Here is a 16,925-nt window from a genome sequence, read left to right on the forward strand (position 1 = left end):
ATCACTGGACAATGCACAACAGAAAACCACAGGACTCATTGCAATCTGTCGAGGCTAGACCCGCAAACAGGTTCCTTCAGTGGGGAAAAATGTGATAAAAATTCTGCCAGTGGGGGAAGCTATTCGAATCGTTGGGAGTCGCTCCTCTCGCTGATTTTTCATGCGTACTATGCCATAGCCTGCTCAAAAATTACATGCTGGCAACTTAGACTGTAACCACAGTGTCACAGGAATTCTAAGCATTTATTTGGCCTTCACATTTAAGTCTATCAGCAAATACAGTAAAAGAAAGAAGAAAGGCGGCCTTAAACTCTAAAATTTAATTTAATGTCTCAGGTCTGGCAGCGGGGAACATTTTCTCAATGTCACTAAAATTTTATTGGACGATGTAAAGACATTTGATAAAATTTATCTAGCCTGCAATTGCACAAATTTACAAGTAATTTTATTTTAATTTATACTATCTTACTATCCTTTCTTTATCTTCGGTGTTTATTCCCCACGCTTAAGGGATTATTGCCATTGAGTTTCCAAACAAGGGGAATCTCAGTGAATTCATGTCCAATGACTGCTTGCTTTCTCTCCAATAGGCGTGTGCAAACGCATAAACTACCACAGCTTTAAATCTTGGGCATCTACCCAGCGCATGCGTTCTCTTTGACCAGCAGACAGGCCTTTGCTGTCTCCCCGCAGGCCATAGGGAATGCAGGCTTTCGGTCCCAGACTGCTTCTTGTGTACTGTCATTCCACTAGCCTCCCTCGCAGACGCTCTTTTGGCTCGTCACGCAATCGTTGGGGAGGGAAGATTGCGTAACAAGCCAAAAGAGCGTCCGCGAGGGAAGCCACCATTCCATGCACATTTGTTGACTTTTCCATGGGCATCAAGGAGGGAAGCAACACGCAGAGTTGGTTCTCCATTCACGTGCTAACCATCTCCGTATCACGTGTTTGCGGAACTCTTGTCATAAGCAGCTATGAGTCCTTTTATGTAAGACAGCTTAGTGTGAAGCTCTTTGCACTGTTTCTTCGTCTGCTGCCACCAAGTATCCTAGAAATCAAAGCCCTTGTTAGTTTTACGTTCAATTCCATAAAAGCTGTTACCCTTGTGGCTCCTCAGGGGCACCACTGGTGTCTTTCCCAAGTTCGTTCATTCCCTTCATCATTTCACAATCATAAAGGGGTGGGACCAGCAAATGGACTGATAGCAGCAGCCATCGGCACCTATATAAGCTGATGAACGGTCCTATTTGCTTTTAAAACGGACACGTCTGTTGCCCTTACGTCCAGACCATCATCATCATCATCATCATCATCATCATCATCACCATCACCCAACGGTTCATTTCCGTGTATATCTGCTCGGATGGCCTTAATCGCCTCGGAAATTCGGATTTAATCGTACAAAAAATCTACAGGGGAAATGTCGGCTCAAAATTTCGTATCATTGAAAAACTAATTCCTTTCATTCTCGTAGCAGCAAATATGATGGCAAAAATGTTAAGAAAGGTTAGCTAGCATTTTCGTAAAAGCAACTACAGCTACTAAATTCGGGGAATAAAATTCCGTTTCCTAGAACTTCCTGGAACGTAAATTATCAGCTAAAGCATCCGAACAGATCAATCAAGCTTACACAAACATCTCTTTAACAAAGTGAGCAGGGAACCCAGTAGACAACATTTTAGGTATGTTCCTTACACGCCCTGATTCTTCTTCCACAATTAAACATTCTTGGTATCTAGTTTACAAAAACAAGGGCCCAACTAGTAAGCTACTGGTCTAATAGTTTTATAGAACCGGCCTCTAGTGTTTCATGTAATACATCAAACACGAGGAAGAGTGTTTTGCCCCATTTCCAAACTCCGAGACATGGTTTGAGAAACACGAGGCGCAGCCGAGTGTTTTTTTTAACCAACTTTGAGGTGTTTGGAAATCGGATGATGAACACTCTTTCGAGTGTTTGATATAGCTTCTCAAACCATTCATAATTCTTGGAAAAATTCAAAGCAAAAGTTGACGAAAATTTTTGCTAACGAAGATCACATCACTGTAGCGATTTAACGTCAGTATAAAGAATTTTTTCCCAGCAGAGTTACCTACAGAGGTGAATATGACATCAACTGGTGAAACTCTCTTACCTTCTGCATCTTCTCATAAAGTTCTACAACTTCCTTATCTGTGTCCTGAACAAAGTAAAACAATGTCCAGTATTAGACACAAACATAACAAGTTAGTGTAGCTAAGGACCACTGGTATCCTCTCCTCATGTAATGCAGAAACAAACGCTGTTGACACTGACAAAAATAATCTTGGCCAAACGGACACTAGAATACCACGCCACTCTGAATCTCTTCCCCCAAAAATTGTGGTTACACGGCTACGCAGTGAGAAAGGCCGTAGACCCCTCCCCTCCTATTTCATGGAGTATATTTTGAAGTGGCTGGGCAGTAGGAAAGAAGCTTCTGCAAAGAATCGTAATATTCATGAAAGATTGCCTTCAATTTGTGGTTACACACTAGAGAACAGGGACAGTCATACTTGTATTGGCTATCCCGCTCTAGGTCTTACAAATTGGAGGGGGAAGGGGAATGTCCTTCTCATTCCGCAGCCGGGGGAAGAGCGGCAGAGTGGCAGAGTACTCTGCAGTTAAGCCCTAATACTTCCCTTAACGCACTAACTTAGAGAACCTTTGTCTGAATCGAGAGGAAGAAATAGGGATGGGAACAAAGTGTCTATTGTTATATGCTGGGGATCAATCTGAGGTTGAACAAAATGAATTTTTTGGGACATGAGTGAGCAAACCTGTCTTTCCACACTGCCTTTAGGAAACTGCTCTTGTTTGTTTTGAAGCTCAGTGAACTTTGTAAGGACAGAATCCACCTTCTCTTTCAGGGTTTTGTACACCTCATATTCTGCCTGAAAGTCGGTCTTGTACGAGCAACGCTGTTCATATGTTGTGATGGGCTTGTATTTCCTGAAGGACAAGGGAGAAGCAAGTTTAGTAGTTTGGTAAGTGAAATTGGTGAGCCAAGCCAGAAAACATACAAGAGAAGAAATTGTATGGTTTGACAATGACCAGAGTTCGAGATCCTTTTTAACTTAACTTGACTTCTTTCTACTTTCCACAGTTTTTACTGCATACTTTCTGTAACATTTTCTACTCAACGTCTTGAAGTAGCTCTAGCTGGTAGAGGCTTGAGAAAAAAAGTCACTAGGAATTTTCATCACAATTAGGAAACATTCGTTTCACTAATATCCATTCTAAACTTAATTTCATTCTTGTTTCACTGATGTCCATTAGAAACTGAAGAAGACTTTTAAGGAAACTTTTATGAAACAGAGGAGACGTTTTAAAATTAGTTATATGTGAAATACGTGATAGATTGCTACTTTTTTTGGATTATTAAGCATGTTATTACATATCAGTTCAATTCTTATTGATTACTGCTACTGGTTAATAATCCTTCAGTTTAGTTTTTATTTATGTTGAAGCAATGTTAGGGAAACCTTTAAAAGCAAGACAACTCACCTCATAAATTCAGGAGAATCAAAACTATTGACACCATTTATTGAGTTTTCTAGCAAAAGAAAAGATTCAAAACCTTGTAAAACATTTTCTGTATTTCATCCCATTACATTCATCACTATGGGGAACTGGGATGGTGCAGTGGTGAAAGCGCTCGTCTCCCACCAATGAGGCCCGGGTTTGATTCCCGGTGTTGACGCCATGTGTGAGTTGAGTTTGTTGTTGGTTCTTGTCCCTGCTCCGAGGGTTTTTCTCCGGGTACTCCGGTTTTGCTCCCTCCACAAAAACCAACATTCCCAGATTTCAATTCCACCTGGAAACAGTGGATGAAAGAGCCACTCTGTGGAAGCCACAACTATAATTTTATTATGTTCACAGAGCAGTAGATGCAAATTATGACACAGGGTTTTAATTAATTTTGGTGATAGGAAGGTTCTTAATGGTGAAGTACATGTGCTACTCATTAATCTTTCTTATGTAGACTGGCAGGTACCGTGTTCAGAGTAATTAGGTTCCAGTACTCATGTCCCAGCTTCTAATAAAACCCCTGACATTGACCATGCATCCCTGGTCATTATTATAACTGTGGTTATGAAAACAATCCAGGGAGAAGATCTCTCCCATGATGGGTTCTTAATGTGTAATTAAATTTGGACATTTTGATTTTTATCCATATTTTTATTTCAAGTAATTAAACAAAGTAAGTTTTGCTTGCTCACTTGCTGGTAAAAATTACTCCTGGCAATAAACTCACCCAAATTCCCTGTTGTGCTTGACTCTACTTCTTCTTTCTTTACAAGAGGTGAAACATCTTTACTCTCACTGGGGCTCATCTTGGATGGCCTGTCAACACTGGAACTTTTATTTACAGAATCTTTCATTACAATGTTGTTGTTTTTGTTGATGTGAGCAACACGTTGCCTCTTTGAAGATCGCTCAGTATCACTAGGACAGATCCTTTTGTTTGGTTGTTTCTTTGCCTGAAAATAATGGGAGAACCTATCTTACATTTGAATACAACAACCAGTCTTGTGATTAAGCAGGATAATAACCTTAACCCTTTCCCGCCCAAGAATGCCATATGGCACATTTGTGTGAAATTTGAACAACCAAAAGAAGGCATAAAATCATGTCCCCCTTGTATATGAGACTTGATTTACCGCCCCTCAAACTTTTGGATGTTTTTCCTTTGTACTTAAGGGTCCAGTTGATATCTTACAACGAGCAATGCACCCAATATGTACAGTGAATAGGAACATTATGTTTTTCTTCTTTCGTTTTGGACATTTCTCACTCTAATATGTGACTTCCTCCATCTCTGTTGGTGTGATTTATAACACACCCCAGAAAATACCTTTTAACTGGTATATCACATGTGGTCTCCCAGTTCATAGTTAGCGATTTAGAATAATTTGGCATTTCCTTTGGGCAGGAAAGGGTTAAGGAAACAAAATAATGCTCACACTGGTTAAAGGCATAATAAGTATACAAAAAATAATAATTAATCATGGGAAAATCCCTTTAGTTAGTTTCTACTTCCTTTGTTTCCTAAGAACAATGTTTTTACTCCAAGGAGCCCACCATTCAAATATAATTTGGAGTTTTGGAGTACAGAGAAGGAAGTCAAATGTCCCAGCAAAGGAATTAGACTGTGATGCCAGTTACTTGGTCACCAGGTACTGTCAGGTAACTGTCAGATTTATTTGTTTCATTTAACACTTGAAGACGTTTGGGGGGACTCAATACTGAACAGCAACTAAAAAACCCTGGTATTTCCTGTTCCTCCAAACTTACTTAAAATGACAGGGTACATGTATGTAGGTGCAGATACACTTCACTTACAAGGTGTCAAAAAAGAAACTTGGGATCAAATTAGTATCTTTAGAGAAGTGGTGTCTCAAGAGAGTTTAATTGGACTGTATTGCGTTTACTAAATATGATATGATTTCCTACGTTCTAAGACCAACATACCTCAGCATTCTTAAGTGGAGAGGATGATGATGTTACTAAAGGGCTATCACTCACTTCAGTTTTTATTTTCCTGCAGACAAAGAGAAATTTATACACAATACAGTTGAGCCTCCCATAAGCAGACACCGTTGGGGCCAGAAAAAGCGCCTGCTTAAGAGAGGCCTGTGTCCACTTATAGTGTAAAAAATTAAAAATGTAGTGTTTGTATGTAGCTGAGAACATGATCAAGTGTCCGCTTACGAGAGGTGTCCACCTAGGGGAGGTGTCCATTAGCATAGATTCAACTGTACTTAAAAGTATCAAGCAATTTTATACAGTCAATGAAGGAAAGTCTATTTTTAAGCCCTGTGAATAATGCTTTGTTACATCCAGTCACTGGTAAAATTCTTTTATTATCATGTTCATTTTCCACCACCAACTACCTTGGTCCAGAAATCCATGTTTCTAATTTTGTTCTCACCTACGCAACACCTGTTTTTCAGTTTCACTATAGCTTGGCCATGTTTCAACCTAAGGGAAAAATGACGAGAGAAATTAATAATTCTGCAATTACATGGCACTAAATATTATATTGATAAGAAGGTAAAGCACAAATATAAACCAACAGTTTTGGATGCAATTTGAGAGTTTAAACACATGTACATGTAGCCAGTGTCAGATAAGTTAATTCAGCAGTCTTCATGTATATGATGCAGTAAAGGCTCAATTATTACAAATTAAAAATTAGACTGCTGATTACATGGACCATGAACTACCTTACCTGAACTTCAGAATATAAATGCTTCAATAATCTATATTGGTTATCAGTCATAACAGCAACCTACAAGATATAATATAATTTTTATATTTTAATGTCTAAGGTTTAGCAAAAGTGAAAATATTTCTAAGAGAAACTGAAGGAACAGCAAACAGGTAGAAAGAGGCAGCTCATTTGCTATAAAAAGAAAAAAAAAAAAAGAAAGAAAAAAGAAGAACTAAACCAACATTTTAATATTAGTTTACCTGTTGTAATATCCCTGTCAATGAATTTCTGTCTTTTAAATCTGGAAAATAAGTTATTTAATATAAAAATGACATTTTCAGTTTAAATGATAATAATAATAATAATAATAATAATAATAACAACAACAACAACAACAACAACAACAACAACAACAATAATAATAATAATAATAATAATAATAATAATATAATAATAATAATAATAATAATTCTGGAACCTAAAAACATTAATTTATACCAAATTATGAATATTAGAGAGCATACAAAGTTAGTAATGATTTACCTGAAAAAGGCTACAAATAAAGCAATTTAAACTATGATGTGATTTTGGAAGAAAAGGGAATGGCTTAATCAATTTCATATTGTAGGGATCAATGAAAGTCGGTTTGTTAATACAAGCAAAACAGATTTTTTTTATAGAACAGCAGCAAGAATGTAACATCTTCCGTCACATAAATGCAGCTTTGGAAACTGAAACCAATAACCAATGAGATAAAAGGTGATATCAAAATTGTTAGAGTTTCAAGAATGCTCATACCTTTGGTAAGTCTAGAAATCAATTCTGGTTTCTTGTAAGGTCTAACTGCTAATAAATGGATAACCCTTTCCCTGTAAAAGATAAAGACACAATTCAGTGCTCAGGGCTGTTATTCAGGCCATGCAAATGCTCCAAATAGTCATGTTAACCTGCTTCAAATATACAAGCTGAATATTGGCTGAATGATCAGACGGAGATGAAAGTGGCAAACATGTAAGTAGGAGTTGTGTAGGCCTTCCAACCCCACATGACTGTATACAGCTGTTTCGACAAAGGTTGTCCAAAAAAAGCGTAAAAGCGTACGCAACAATGTTGAAAGGTAGTCTGGGAAATACCAATAAATTTCAATGAAAGCTCAGAATCCATATTGCCCGCCATCTCAAGTCTTCGCTATACGGTCGAGGCATTATGGATTCTGAGCTTTCATTGAAATTTATTGGGTATTTCCCAGACTACCATTCATCATTGTCGCGTATGCTTTTACGCTTTTTTGGACAACCTTTGTCAAAACAGCTGTATACATGTAGTCATGAAAGCCATACCCAATTATAGACCAACCGTTCCTTTTTCAGATCAAAATAGTCAAAATCTATACCCTTTTTCAGACCAAAAATGGCTACAGGACCATACCTTTCAGTAGTGGCACATACCTATATGGCTTATATGGGGGGAATACCCCCCCCTCCCCCTGCCGGAAAAAAAAAGAGTCATTGAGGGTCATGAATTAATAGCACATCCTGTCAGCAGCCAATTCAGACCTTCGTGTAAGTGGGGGAGGGGGTGGGGGTGGGGGGCTCATTCTCAAATGCTCAGCTTGTTTCTCCTTGTGAAATGAAATATTTCAGCATCTCAGCCCTACAGGCCTCAGTTTTAGTCTGGGCCTTAGATCCACCACTGCATGTATTGTATATCAACATACAGCTGTGTTGCCTCAGCTTGGCTCTGTAACCACAACAACCAAAGATACTGATGTTCCAGTCACTCCACCCCCATAATAACATTTTTCAATGTCAGTTTACAAGTCAATGATTGAAATAGCATTTTTTTTATATGCTGGACAATACTTGGAAACTTTGATGCCAAAAAGTAAATTTAGTTAGTATGCACCTTAGTGATTTGCTAGATACACTTGAAACTTTGGCTCCTGCACCAGATCTAATTTGCTTCTTTACAGCTGAAAGTACATGCACACTGTTTTGCTGCTTGTACATAGACACACCCTTGGAAATCTTTTTACTCCCTGAAAATCAGAAGAAACATTATGTGAGACTGGCTAGCTAGCAACCAGAAACACTTTAGTTAATAAATAGTAAAGACTATGTAATTCAATAGTATTTAATATAATCCAGAAAATCACTGTAAGGACAGAAATTGCTACTAACTGTACCTTTCTTTGGCATATTAATCACCTTTGTGCTGCAAAAAAGAACAGTCACATAAACAGAATAATTATTATTAAATCTAACAAATGACTGTCTGGCCACAAAGCAGAAATATGGGGGAGGGGGGAGTGGATACAATAATACTGTATCACTTTCCCCAGTTTGAAGGAGAGACTGATGGTTTCAGAGGAATTCCCAAGATTTATGGGCAGTTCTAGAAAAGTATTAGAATTCTGTTGCTATTTCAAACACCTGCGTTTTTCAGGTTTTGAGTGTTATAATACCATAAAATTGAAATAAAAGCCCCACCAAATATAAACCTTCCCAAATATATGCCTGCTCAGCTCCCCACCAAATCGCAGAAGCTAAAATCCTTCCAACAATAAGCCCCACTTTCTCCCTCTCCCAGGTATAAGCCCATGGACTTTAGGTTAGTAGTTTTGAGCTGTTGGGTTTAGTTTTTCTAGCAGGCTTTTAGCCAGGAATTGAACACTTGGCATGCTAGAGGCATGTGTCTGGTAAAATTTTTAAACAATAATTTTATTATTAGTTACTGAAATTTCACTGAATTTGTTTTTCAAAGAATGGGCATCCACAGAAATATCCCTGTACATCCCACTGGCTAAAACCCAAGCAAGTGTGAAACACAAAATCCCCCACAATAACAAGCTTTTCAACAACCAACCCCAGATCTTAAACCATGTGATTTGCATGTGACTTGACCACTACTTTTTCAGTAGAACTTTTTAAATTCATTATGGCCTAATTCAACGTTAAATCAATGGACATTTGAAGGCTGCAATTCCCTCTCTTTCGTCTTAATCCATACCTAACTCCTTTTCTTTCTTCTTCAACCTCCTTCATCCTTTGTTGTGTCATCTGGTAACTGTCATCAGTGGCTTTAACGTTTATCTTATGAGTGATGGCACCTACAGTTTTAATGTCTTTACTTCCATCTGATTGCTGAATGCAGTCCATACCACCCTGTTGTCCACTGGACTGTAGCACAGAGCAGTTAAGCTTGAATTCTGCGGTGTTGACATCTCCTGAATTGGCCTTACCAACTGGTATTGATATTGACTGTGACACAAACACACAAAAAAGATAGAAACAAATTACCTCCGTCTCTTCATAGTCAATAGGAAACAGAAAGTGTTAATCAGAAAGCAAGAATTTTAGAAAGCCTGTATTAAATTACAATTCAGAAGGGACAAGATAAGGAACTTTCAAGAAGGTTTGCTAGGACTTAACATTTCCTATTAACAACTTCAACTTTATTTATTACTTGACAAAAGGAAATACAAATGGTCGCTTCACCCAAATAGTACTGGCTAGTTGAGGCGGGAAGTGACAGAAGAGAGAAGGCTGTCAAAACTGGAAAGAGACAAACTTTTTTTTTTGTTTTAGCTGATTAACCTGAAAACATGAAGCACATAATAATAAAGCTGGGTTTTTTTTCTGTTTGCTGTGTCAGTGGCTGGATGGTTGATGTGTTGAGTGAAGCAGCTTGATTCAGATTCCTGCACCTGAGGTAAATTTCTCAATTCATGACCCACTCAGAAAGAAAAGGCTAATACTAGTGACAAATTGGATGTTTGGAAGCACAACAGGAAAGGGATTAAATATACTTCCTTATTTGCCTCTTCAGGTGGAAGCACGTAACATTTTGTATTTTACTCTGTTTGGTAGATTATGTTAAACATACCTTGAACTACCAATATTAAAGAATTTTGAGTGTTCACAAAAAATGTTGTTTCAGAAAAAATCCATAACTTTCCCATGGAGGGCTTTATGGTTTGGGTCCCCTCTCCTGGGCACTGGAAATTTGAATTCAGCTTCATATGCATACCACCCATTATATACTTTGGATTTTGAGACTCTACTAAAGCACAGATTTCCATTAGGGTGTTGACATTGTCTGGAAAATATACACAAACTTAGAAAACACAGGCAATAACCAATTGATTAAAACAATCAGCTGAGCCTTACAAAGCGATTTAAACTGTCTATATCAGTTCAGCAATTACAAAGATCAGAGACTGTTTCAGGTGAGACAGATTTTTTTAAACAAAATGAAAATAACTTAAACTTGAACTGATTCATTTACATTCACATTGTTCATGAAATGACAAGTTGAGGATTTCGCCCAAGTCGATCAAAAGAATCAGAAACTTGTGAAGATCAATTCTTGGAGGTCAGACTTTTTTCTCTTAATATTTATCTAATTGACAAAAACTAAATTTTAAGAGGACGTTGGAGATACTCGAAGGCTTTCAACACACAATAACATAGGTAAATCATTTATATTGTTTAAAGGGGAATTATGCTAAAACGGGAGCATCAAATGATTACAAATTAGAGCAGGGCCTTTTAATATAAGCTTCAGCTTAACAACTGTTCGATTGACAAAGAATCAAGCTTCAGAAATGTAAGGAAAATATTATGGTGTGAGGCCAAATAAACAAACTAAGTCGTATAGTCAAGTCGGTTTGTCTCTTTTCATGTCTAAATTTAACATCTGGTGGCATGATTTATTCATTTTCAACCTGGCTCACTTTTTATTAAGCGACAGTACGACCAGTACCAAATTAAATAGAAATTCAACGAAGGAAGAAGTGACGGAATAATTCAACCCTCAACCTACCCCTTGAAATCCTGAAAATTTAATCGTAGGTTTCCGCCTTGGTGAGACCTGTTAAAGTACAATAAACACGAAACAACAAAGGCAATCAGTAAGAAATCATCAACGAAATATCGCAGTATTAATGCCTTACGTTCCACAATCATTTGCCATGCCGGCCAGAATATCGAATCTATCGAACCATACCTCAACGGACTGATACTCTTCAAGCGCTCGTAAACACGAATCCGTCAATTTTACATGTACTAGAAGCCTATTATTGCTTGACTCTGTCCGAGATATAAGATTATACGAGCTCTTTGGTTCTAACACAATAGCCATCGCATTTTCTTTCCCCGAAACCTAATCAACTCCCTCACCATCCGTGAGCAACATCCGCTAAGAAAATATCACTGCGCCTGTCTAATAAATAGATCTAAACAGTACGACTTTGCCCTCATATGGCTAACCGGAAGTGCTAATTTCTTCCTCGGAGAGCATCGGATCGAGGTTTTAACACGTGCTTGACTCGGTTCATCTGTAACCCAGGCCCTCCTCGACGGATGATAAGAGAACTAGAAAATGGAAGGAAGCAAGAAAGAAAAGAAGAGGAAAGGAAACAAAGTTATTGTGGCCAGGGATTATCTTTAGCATTGGCATCCGGCTATTATGGATGAAATCCCAACAAGACCGAGGCTCAAGTTTGAAACAGCAAAGACATCAGACAGGAATTATTTCATACATACTGGCCCTCAACACTCGTATTCGAGAACTCTATTTTTAACTTTCACTGTTCATATTAAGTACAAGTGCCACGCAGCTAACAGAAATTTTTCAGTTCAACTTTTCTCGCAGAAACGTTGGTCACCCAAGCTCAAGATTAACAGTCTGAAATGTCAGCCGTCTCCTCCCCCTAACCCACAGGGGGCTGTGGGTTAGGGGGAGGAGACGGCTGACATTTCAGACTACAAGATTAAAAGCCTGGAGGAAAGGAAGATTCAAGGGGTGGGGAGGGAGGAGAGGGGATTCAAGAGTGGGGAGTTTCATACAAGTGTCTAGCACTCTGCAAGCATGCAATTCTCTATAATTTATTGTAAATGGACAAAACATTTTGTGCTTGAACTGAAAACTGTTCCATGTATCATTAATGCGAAGTTTGCATGAAAAAATCACCCCAAAAAAGTTGAGCAACACTTAGAAGGGACTCAGATGAAGAAGATGAAATGATTTTACCCTATGACAGCGGTACATATATGAGAACTGATAATTTTGTGAGTTCATAATATACTTGTAAAAGATAAATAAAAAAATGAAAGTGAATTTTAACTGATCATTGCTCTCTATGTGCTAAACATCTTATACATGTTTATATTGCGGCAAACAGGGTGGGCGTCCATCTTGTTGTAAAGAAAGGTTTGACATAATTTACAGTAAATCTGGACCCCAACCTTTTCTGGACTTCAGTCCCCACACTTATAGAAAGCTTTGGATCCCTCCCCCCCCCCCCCTACTGCGCAGAGTTCATACATCAATAGTGCTGATACCAAGGTATTTTTTTTTTAATAACAAGACAATGAATTTTTTAGGAATAACACTTTACTGCCTTCTACTATGAAAATACAAAACAGATGATATGTACATAAGGCCAAGGGTATTGGCTATGTTTGTGGTATACACCATTTTTGTTCTTTTCTTTGCTTCTATCTTCGGCTTGTTTTTTGCGTGCTGATATATAACACTGCAGAAGAAATATAATCAAAGTGGCTTATTAGGACAGTAAATAAAAACAATAGCAAGAATGAAAGATAAATATATTAGTTAGTGCATGACCAAACAAAATAATCAATAATAATTATTATTACTGCAGCATAGTAGTGAACAAGCTGACATTTTTAGGAAACACTTAAATTATGATGGCATCATTTTACTACAACATCTAGAATTGATTAAGTTTTGGCTTCCTCATTTACATAGGGCCAAATTTGTTAAAATTGCAAGTTAATATTACAATGCTTAAATAAAATCAAAGGCTTCGGTGAGGCACCTCATGGATGAATATGTAGTAGAGAAGAGGTGACTACGAAATTGCATATTGCATTTTACCATGAATATGAATCAGTGAAATGAGCTCATTTCACTGCTGAAGAAAAGACAGTAGTCCTTAAACATCTGAACTTTTTACAACATAATCTCAGCACCTGATGCAAACTACTGCTTCTTCAAAATTAAATTTAGCACTACACAGTCTCAACCAAACTTCAATACTTACCGTTGTTTCCTCGTAAGAAAGCATCTCCATATTTATTTTTTAGCTAAAAAATAAATAAATAAAATACTTCAGTGGGGAAAATATTGCAATGAAATAGATAGTTCTTGGTTAATTTCATGTTATCTTTTATAAATAGTATGTTAAGAAATGAGAGACCACAGTTTTGCACCCAACCATTGGCAAAAAGAAAGCCTGGGTGAAGAGATTTGAATCCAGAATCTTTTTATGGTGGGCTAATTTACCTTTAATTATCAACTCTGTTGATAAACCAAACAATATTTTGTTCCTGTCATAAGTGACTACTTCTCTGAAGCTCAGCTACTTGTCCATGCCGTGTACCAAATTCCTTTGCTTGAGTCAAGTCATTAGACCTGAGACCATTACGTTCTAGAGATAAATCCCTTTGCAAACATCTTGTTGGTCAATTGCTGAAATTTTTCTGCTTTCTTATAATTTCAGGGAACTTGGTACCTTCAGATACTTTCAAGTTACAGTAGAACCCCGGTAACTCGAACTCCCTGCTAACTTGAACTAAGTCCCGTTTCCCTTGTAGTTGACCCTACTTTTCAGTCACTTTTACTCAGATAACTCAAACTCGGATAACTCGAATTCCTCGCTAACTCAAACTAAATTTTGTTTCCCTTGATCGAAATTTACCCCGATAACTCAAATTCTTGTTCTTGCACCTCACCACTGATATTATCCCATTAACTCCTCCTGTCATGTTATCATTGACACTTCTAAAGTAATTTTATTTTAATCAGTGCAACAGATCACGCATTTGATAGTCATTTCCGATCTTTTTAGTCAAACCGCATGCACTGCCTGTTAAGCTGTCACATAGAAAACAAAAAGTTCATAGTACAAGTTTATAATGTTCACATCTCAAGGCATTCCAATTCTTTCTTTAAAATGTTGACAAAGTATTTTTTGACCCGAAAGCCTCAGCTAACATGGGACTTACAGTTCTGATGAGAGTAAGTTTAATTCGTCCTGGGTTGTATACTGAAGTGCTGATAATCAAAAAACTATTAACTTATTTACATGAAAAGTCGAATTTTCGATCTACCCCGATAACTTGAACCCCCGCTAACTCGAACAGCTTTTTCGTCACCCTTCAGAGTTCGAGTTACCGGGATTCTACTGTATTATCATGCTTGCTTCTGAGTCACATTTCATCCTCTCACCTGGCCATTTGCATATTCCTCTGTTTGTTCAAGAGCAATATTCATGTAACCATCAAGGCAGGCAAGTACCCCTGATAAGGCAAGGTAAGACCATGTATGATGTAAAACTTTGTACAGTAAGTAAGTAAGGCTCCACAGGGGGACACAGTTTAAAGCTGAGCTGTGTTACCGCTAAATACCTTTGTACATTGTGTGGTTCCAGAAAATATCCATACCCCCACCACGGAGGGAATTCCACATAGGACCCCCCCACCCCCCCGGATTTTCCATTTTCAAGGTATTTTCTTAACCCCCCCCCCCCCACCCCTTCGGAAATTCCTCAAATACAGAATACACCCCCACCCCCCTCTGGAAAAGTTTTATTTCAAAAGAACACCTCAAAAATCAGTTTGATGTGAACATTTCAGAAATATCAAGATCTGCCTACACGAGGAGAAAATATGCGTTATCGAAGAGCGCGCGCGCTGTTCAATTTCACCGGTAGAGTTTGCCAAAAAGCTCTTGATACTGAAATAATTGTTGTGTTTCATATTTACCTGTGGTCATTGACATCAAACTTTACCATTAGCTTCACTGAAGATTTTAAATCTAAATTGTTGGAATAAGTCCGGCAATGCAAAAATGTGTTTTTCATTCAATTTGCATACGTCATGTTTACGTTCCTATGCAAATTTTAGGAGATCAAAAAGATTATCGCTTTAGTTCTACTCAATTGATGATTTTTCTCCTGGTAATCATTCAGTCTAGTTATTTTAGTCAATAGTTTTCCTATTGAATCGGAATAGCATGGACAAAATAAGCATTAGCATGCATGCAGGGCAGGGAGACAAATAGAGATTTCAGATCGTAACTTGAAACCGCAGACGAAATGGAGCCGCAAAACGAAATTAGCATGTTCACGTTCTTATGCAAATTTTGTATGGGATCAATAACGCATTAAAAGAATGTTGAATTGGCTCTATTTTGTTGAATTTTGGCATAGAAATTAAGTTAATAGTTTTGGACTTTAAGTTGAAATACTTTGGACAAAATAAGTTTTAACACGGGTCAGTTTTGACAAACCATAATTGACCCCGGGAATTGACCTTTGCCCGTAACTCTACACAGCATACAAAAATAACAAACAAATATTTCAATGTTTTATGTAAAATTGTGGCTTTCACTTTATAGCCCTACAAAATTTTCCCTTTTAAACATTGATACAAATTCAATTGTTGCCAGTAAACAATATTTTCTACGCAAGAAAGTTTCACAAACAACAGTTTTATAATAACTGAGTCACGCAATGCAGACATTCATTTCTTGTCTCAGTTGGAGTACTTCGCTTACAAAGGCTTTTCGGAGAAGAGAAACATGTTTTTAATGTAACAAGCAAGGGTTTCTTTAAAACAGTTAAACAAAGTAATGTCTTCAAGAAAGATCTACGAAGTTGCAAAGTTGGTAAGTTACAATTTTGAACATTTATGTCTGACATGAACGTGAAGTTGACCCTCTGGAAACTTATCCAACCATTCACCCCTCCCCCCCTCTGGAATTTCCTGGGCCATTGACCCCCCCACCCCTCTGGAATTTCCAATTCCCTCCGTGGTGGGGGTATGGATATTTTCTGGAACCACACATTATAAATTTGTCCTGGTTAAAATAAATTACATAAGGCATTGCTGTCATGCTATTTTAAGGCTGTGTGTACATTGTATCAGTTCAAACCGTGCAAATATCTGAACTGTAACAGTGCAAAACTGGGAAAGATCTACTGTATACCTTAAACAAAATTTGCAGTTTCATGATCAACTTTCGTTTACCGTAAAATTACGTACTTGCTCGGACATGTACACTATTTTCAGCACTGGGTGGCTTGAATATCAATATGTATTGATAATTCAACCTTCAAACTACTAGAAGCTTTAATAAAAAGAGGTAGCGGATTGAGCCTCGGTCGGAAGCACAGAAATTAGGCAAGGCAATGCGACAGTCTTGAACAACGTAACATGACTTATTCAAGTGTACAGAAACATAAAGCTTCCTTACCTCGATAATCGACGCCATTGTTAAGCTTTACCACGACCGGACGGCCTATGATTTGCTTCAAAAAGTCACTTGGTGTTTGTTTTTTGCTCATTATAAATATTTCGGCGGAAGAACGTGGAACCCACACTCACAACGTTCCTTTCAATATGGCGCCCTCTTCTTAGCTTGACCCAGTACTCGCGCGTATGTTATTGTGCGCAAAAACTGGTAACGAATTCAGAAAAGGCGGAAATTGGGGAAAAGGCACACGAACAATCATCATCATCATCATCATCATCATCATCACCAACTTTTTCTAAATAATACATTAAATGTAAACTTGTAAATTTCAAAAATGCCATCGAGGGGGGAGTAGGGTAGGGATGGCGTAGACGCGCAGTGGTGAGAGCACTCGCCTCCCCACCA

At 37.9% G+C, this 16,925-nt stretch overlaps 2 protein-coding genes across 2 annotated transcripts; both read right to left on the reverse strand.

Moving 5' to 3' along the window:
- Window positions 1–224: 224 nt before the first annotated feature.
- LOC146468051 (RNA polymerase II elongation factor ELL2-like) lies at window positions 225–11,843 on the reverse strand. The gene is made up of 15 exons (XM_085124732.1): window positions 11,244–11,843; window positions 11,061–11,108; window positions 9,246–9,496; window positions 8,422–8,450; window positions 8,142–8,274; window positions 7,035–7,105; window positions 6,497–6,537; window positions 6,255–6,314; window positions 5,955–6,004; window positions 5,495–5,564; window positions 4,278–4,503; window positions 3,527–3,575; window positions 2,800–2,971; window positions 2,136–2,180; window positions 225–1,048 (listed from the first exon to the last, which is right to left on the reverse strand). The coding sequence occupies exons 1-15, from the start codon at window positions 11,376–11,378 to the stop codon at window positions 941–943; spliced, it is 1,488 nt and encodes a 495-aa protein (XP_084980858.1). The 5' UTR covers window positions 11,379–11,843; the 3' UTR covers window positions 225–940.
- A 728-nt stretch (window positions 11,844–12,571) lies between these two features.
- LOC146468052 (U6 snRNA-associated Sm-like protein LSm6) lies at window positions 12,572–16,706 on the reverse strand. Its single transcript, XM_085124733.1, has 4 exons — window positions 16,521–16,706; window positions 14,493–14,563; window positions 13,306–13,348; window positions 12,572–12,774 (listed from the first exon to the last, which is right to left on the reverse strand). Exons 1-4 carry the CDS (start codon window positions 16,609–16,611, stop codon window positions 12,737–12,739), a joined length of 243 nt encoding a protein of 80 aa, XP_084980859.1. The 5' UTR covers window positions 16,612–16,706; the 3' UTR covers window positions 12,572–12,736.
- Window positions 16,707–16,925: the final 219 nt, after the last annotated feature.

Source organism: Pavona decussata, unplaced genomic scaffold (assembly GCF_977016875.1).
Source record: "Pavona decussata unplaced genomic scaffold, jaPavDecu1.1 SCAFFOLD_133, whole genome shotgun sequence".
Lineage (NCBI taxonomy): Eukaryota > Metazoa > Cnidaria > Anthozoa > Scleractinia > Agariciidae > Pavona > Pavona decussata.

Excerpts from the sequence above, each read along its gene's own strand:
- LOC146468051 (XM_085124732.1), bottom strand. The coding sequence starts at position 11,378 with ATGGCTATTGTGTTAGAACCAAAGAGCTCGTATAATCTTATATCTCGG. Across the intron at positions 6,005-6,254 it reads ATTTATATTCTGAAGTTCAG|GTTGAAACATGGCCAAGCTA; the intron begins GTAAGGTAGTTC and ends TTTTTCCCTTAG. Across the intron at positions 3,576-4,277 it reads AAGCACAACAGGGAATTTGG|AAAACTCAATAAATGGTGTC; the intron begins GTGAGTTTATTG and ends TTCTTTTGCTAG.
- LOC146468052 (XM_085124733.1), bottom strand. The coding sequence starts at position 16,611 with ATGAGCAAAAAACAAACACCAAGTGACTTTTTGAAGCAAATCATAGGC. Across the intron at positions 14,564-16,520 it reads CAATGGCGTCGATTATCGAG|GGGTACTTGCCTGCCTTGAT; the intron begins GTAAGGAAGCTT and ends TTGCCTTATCAG. Across the intron at positions 12,775-13,305 it reads TTTCTTACGAGGAAACAACG|TGTTATATATCAGCACGCAA; the intron begins GTAAGTATTGAA and ends TTTCTTCTGCAG.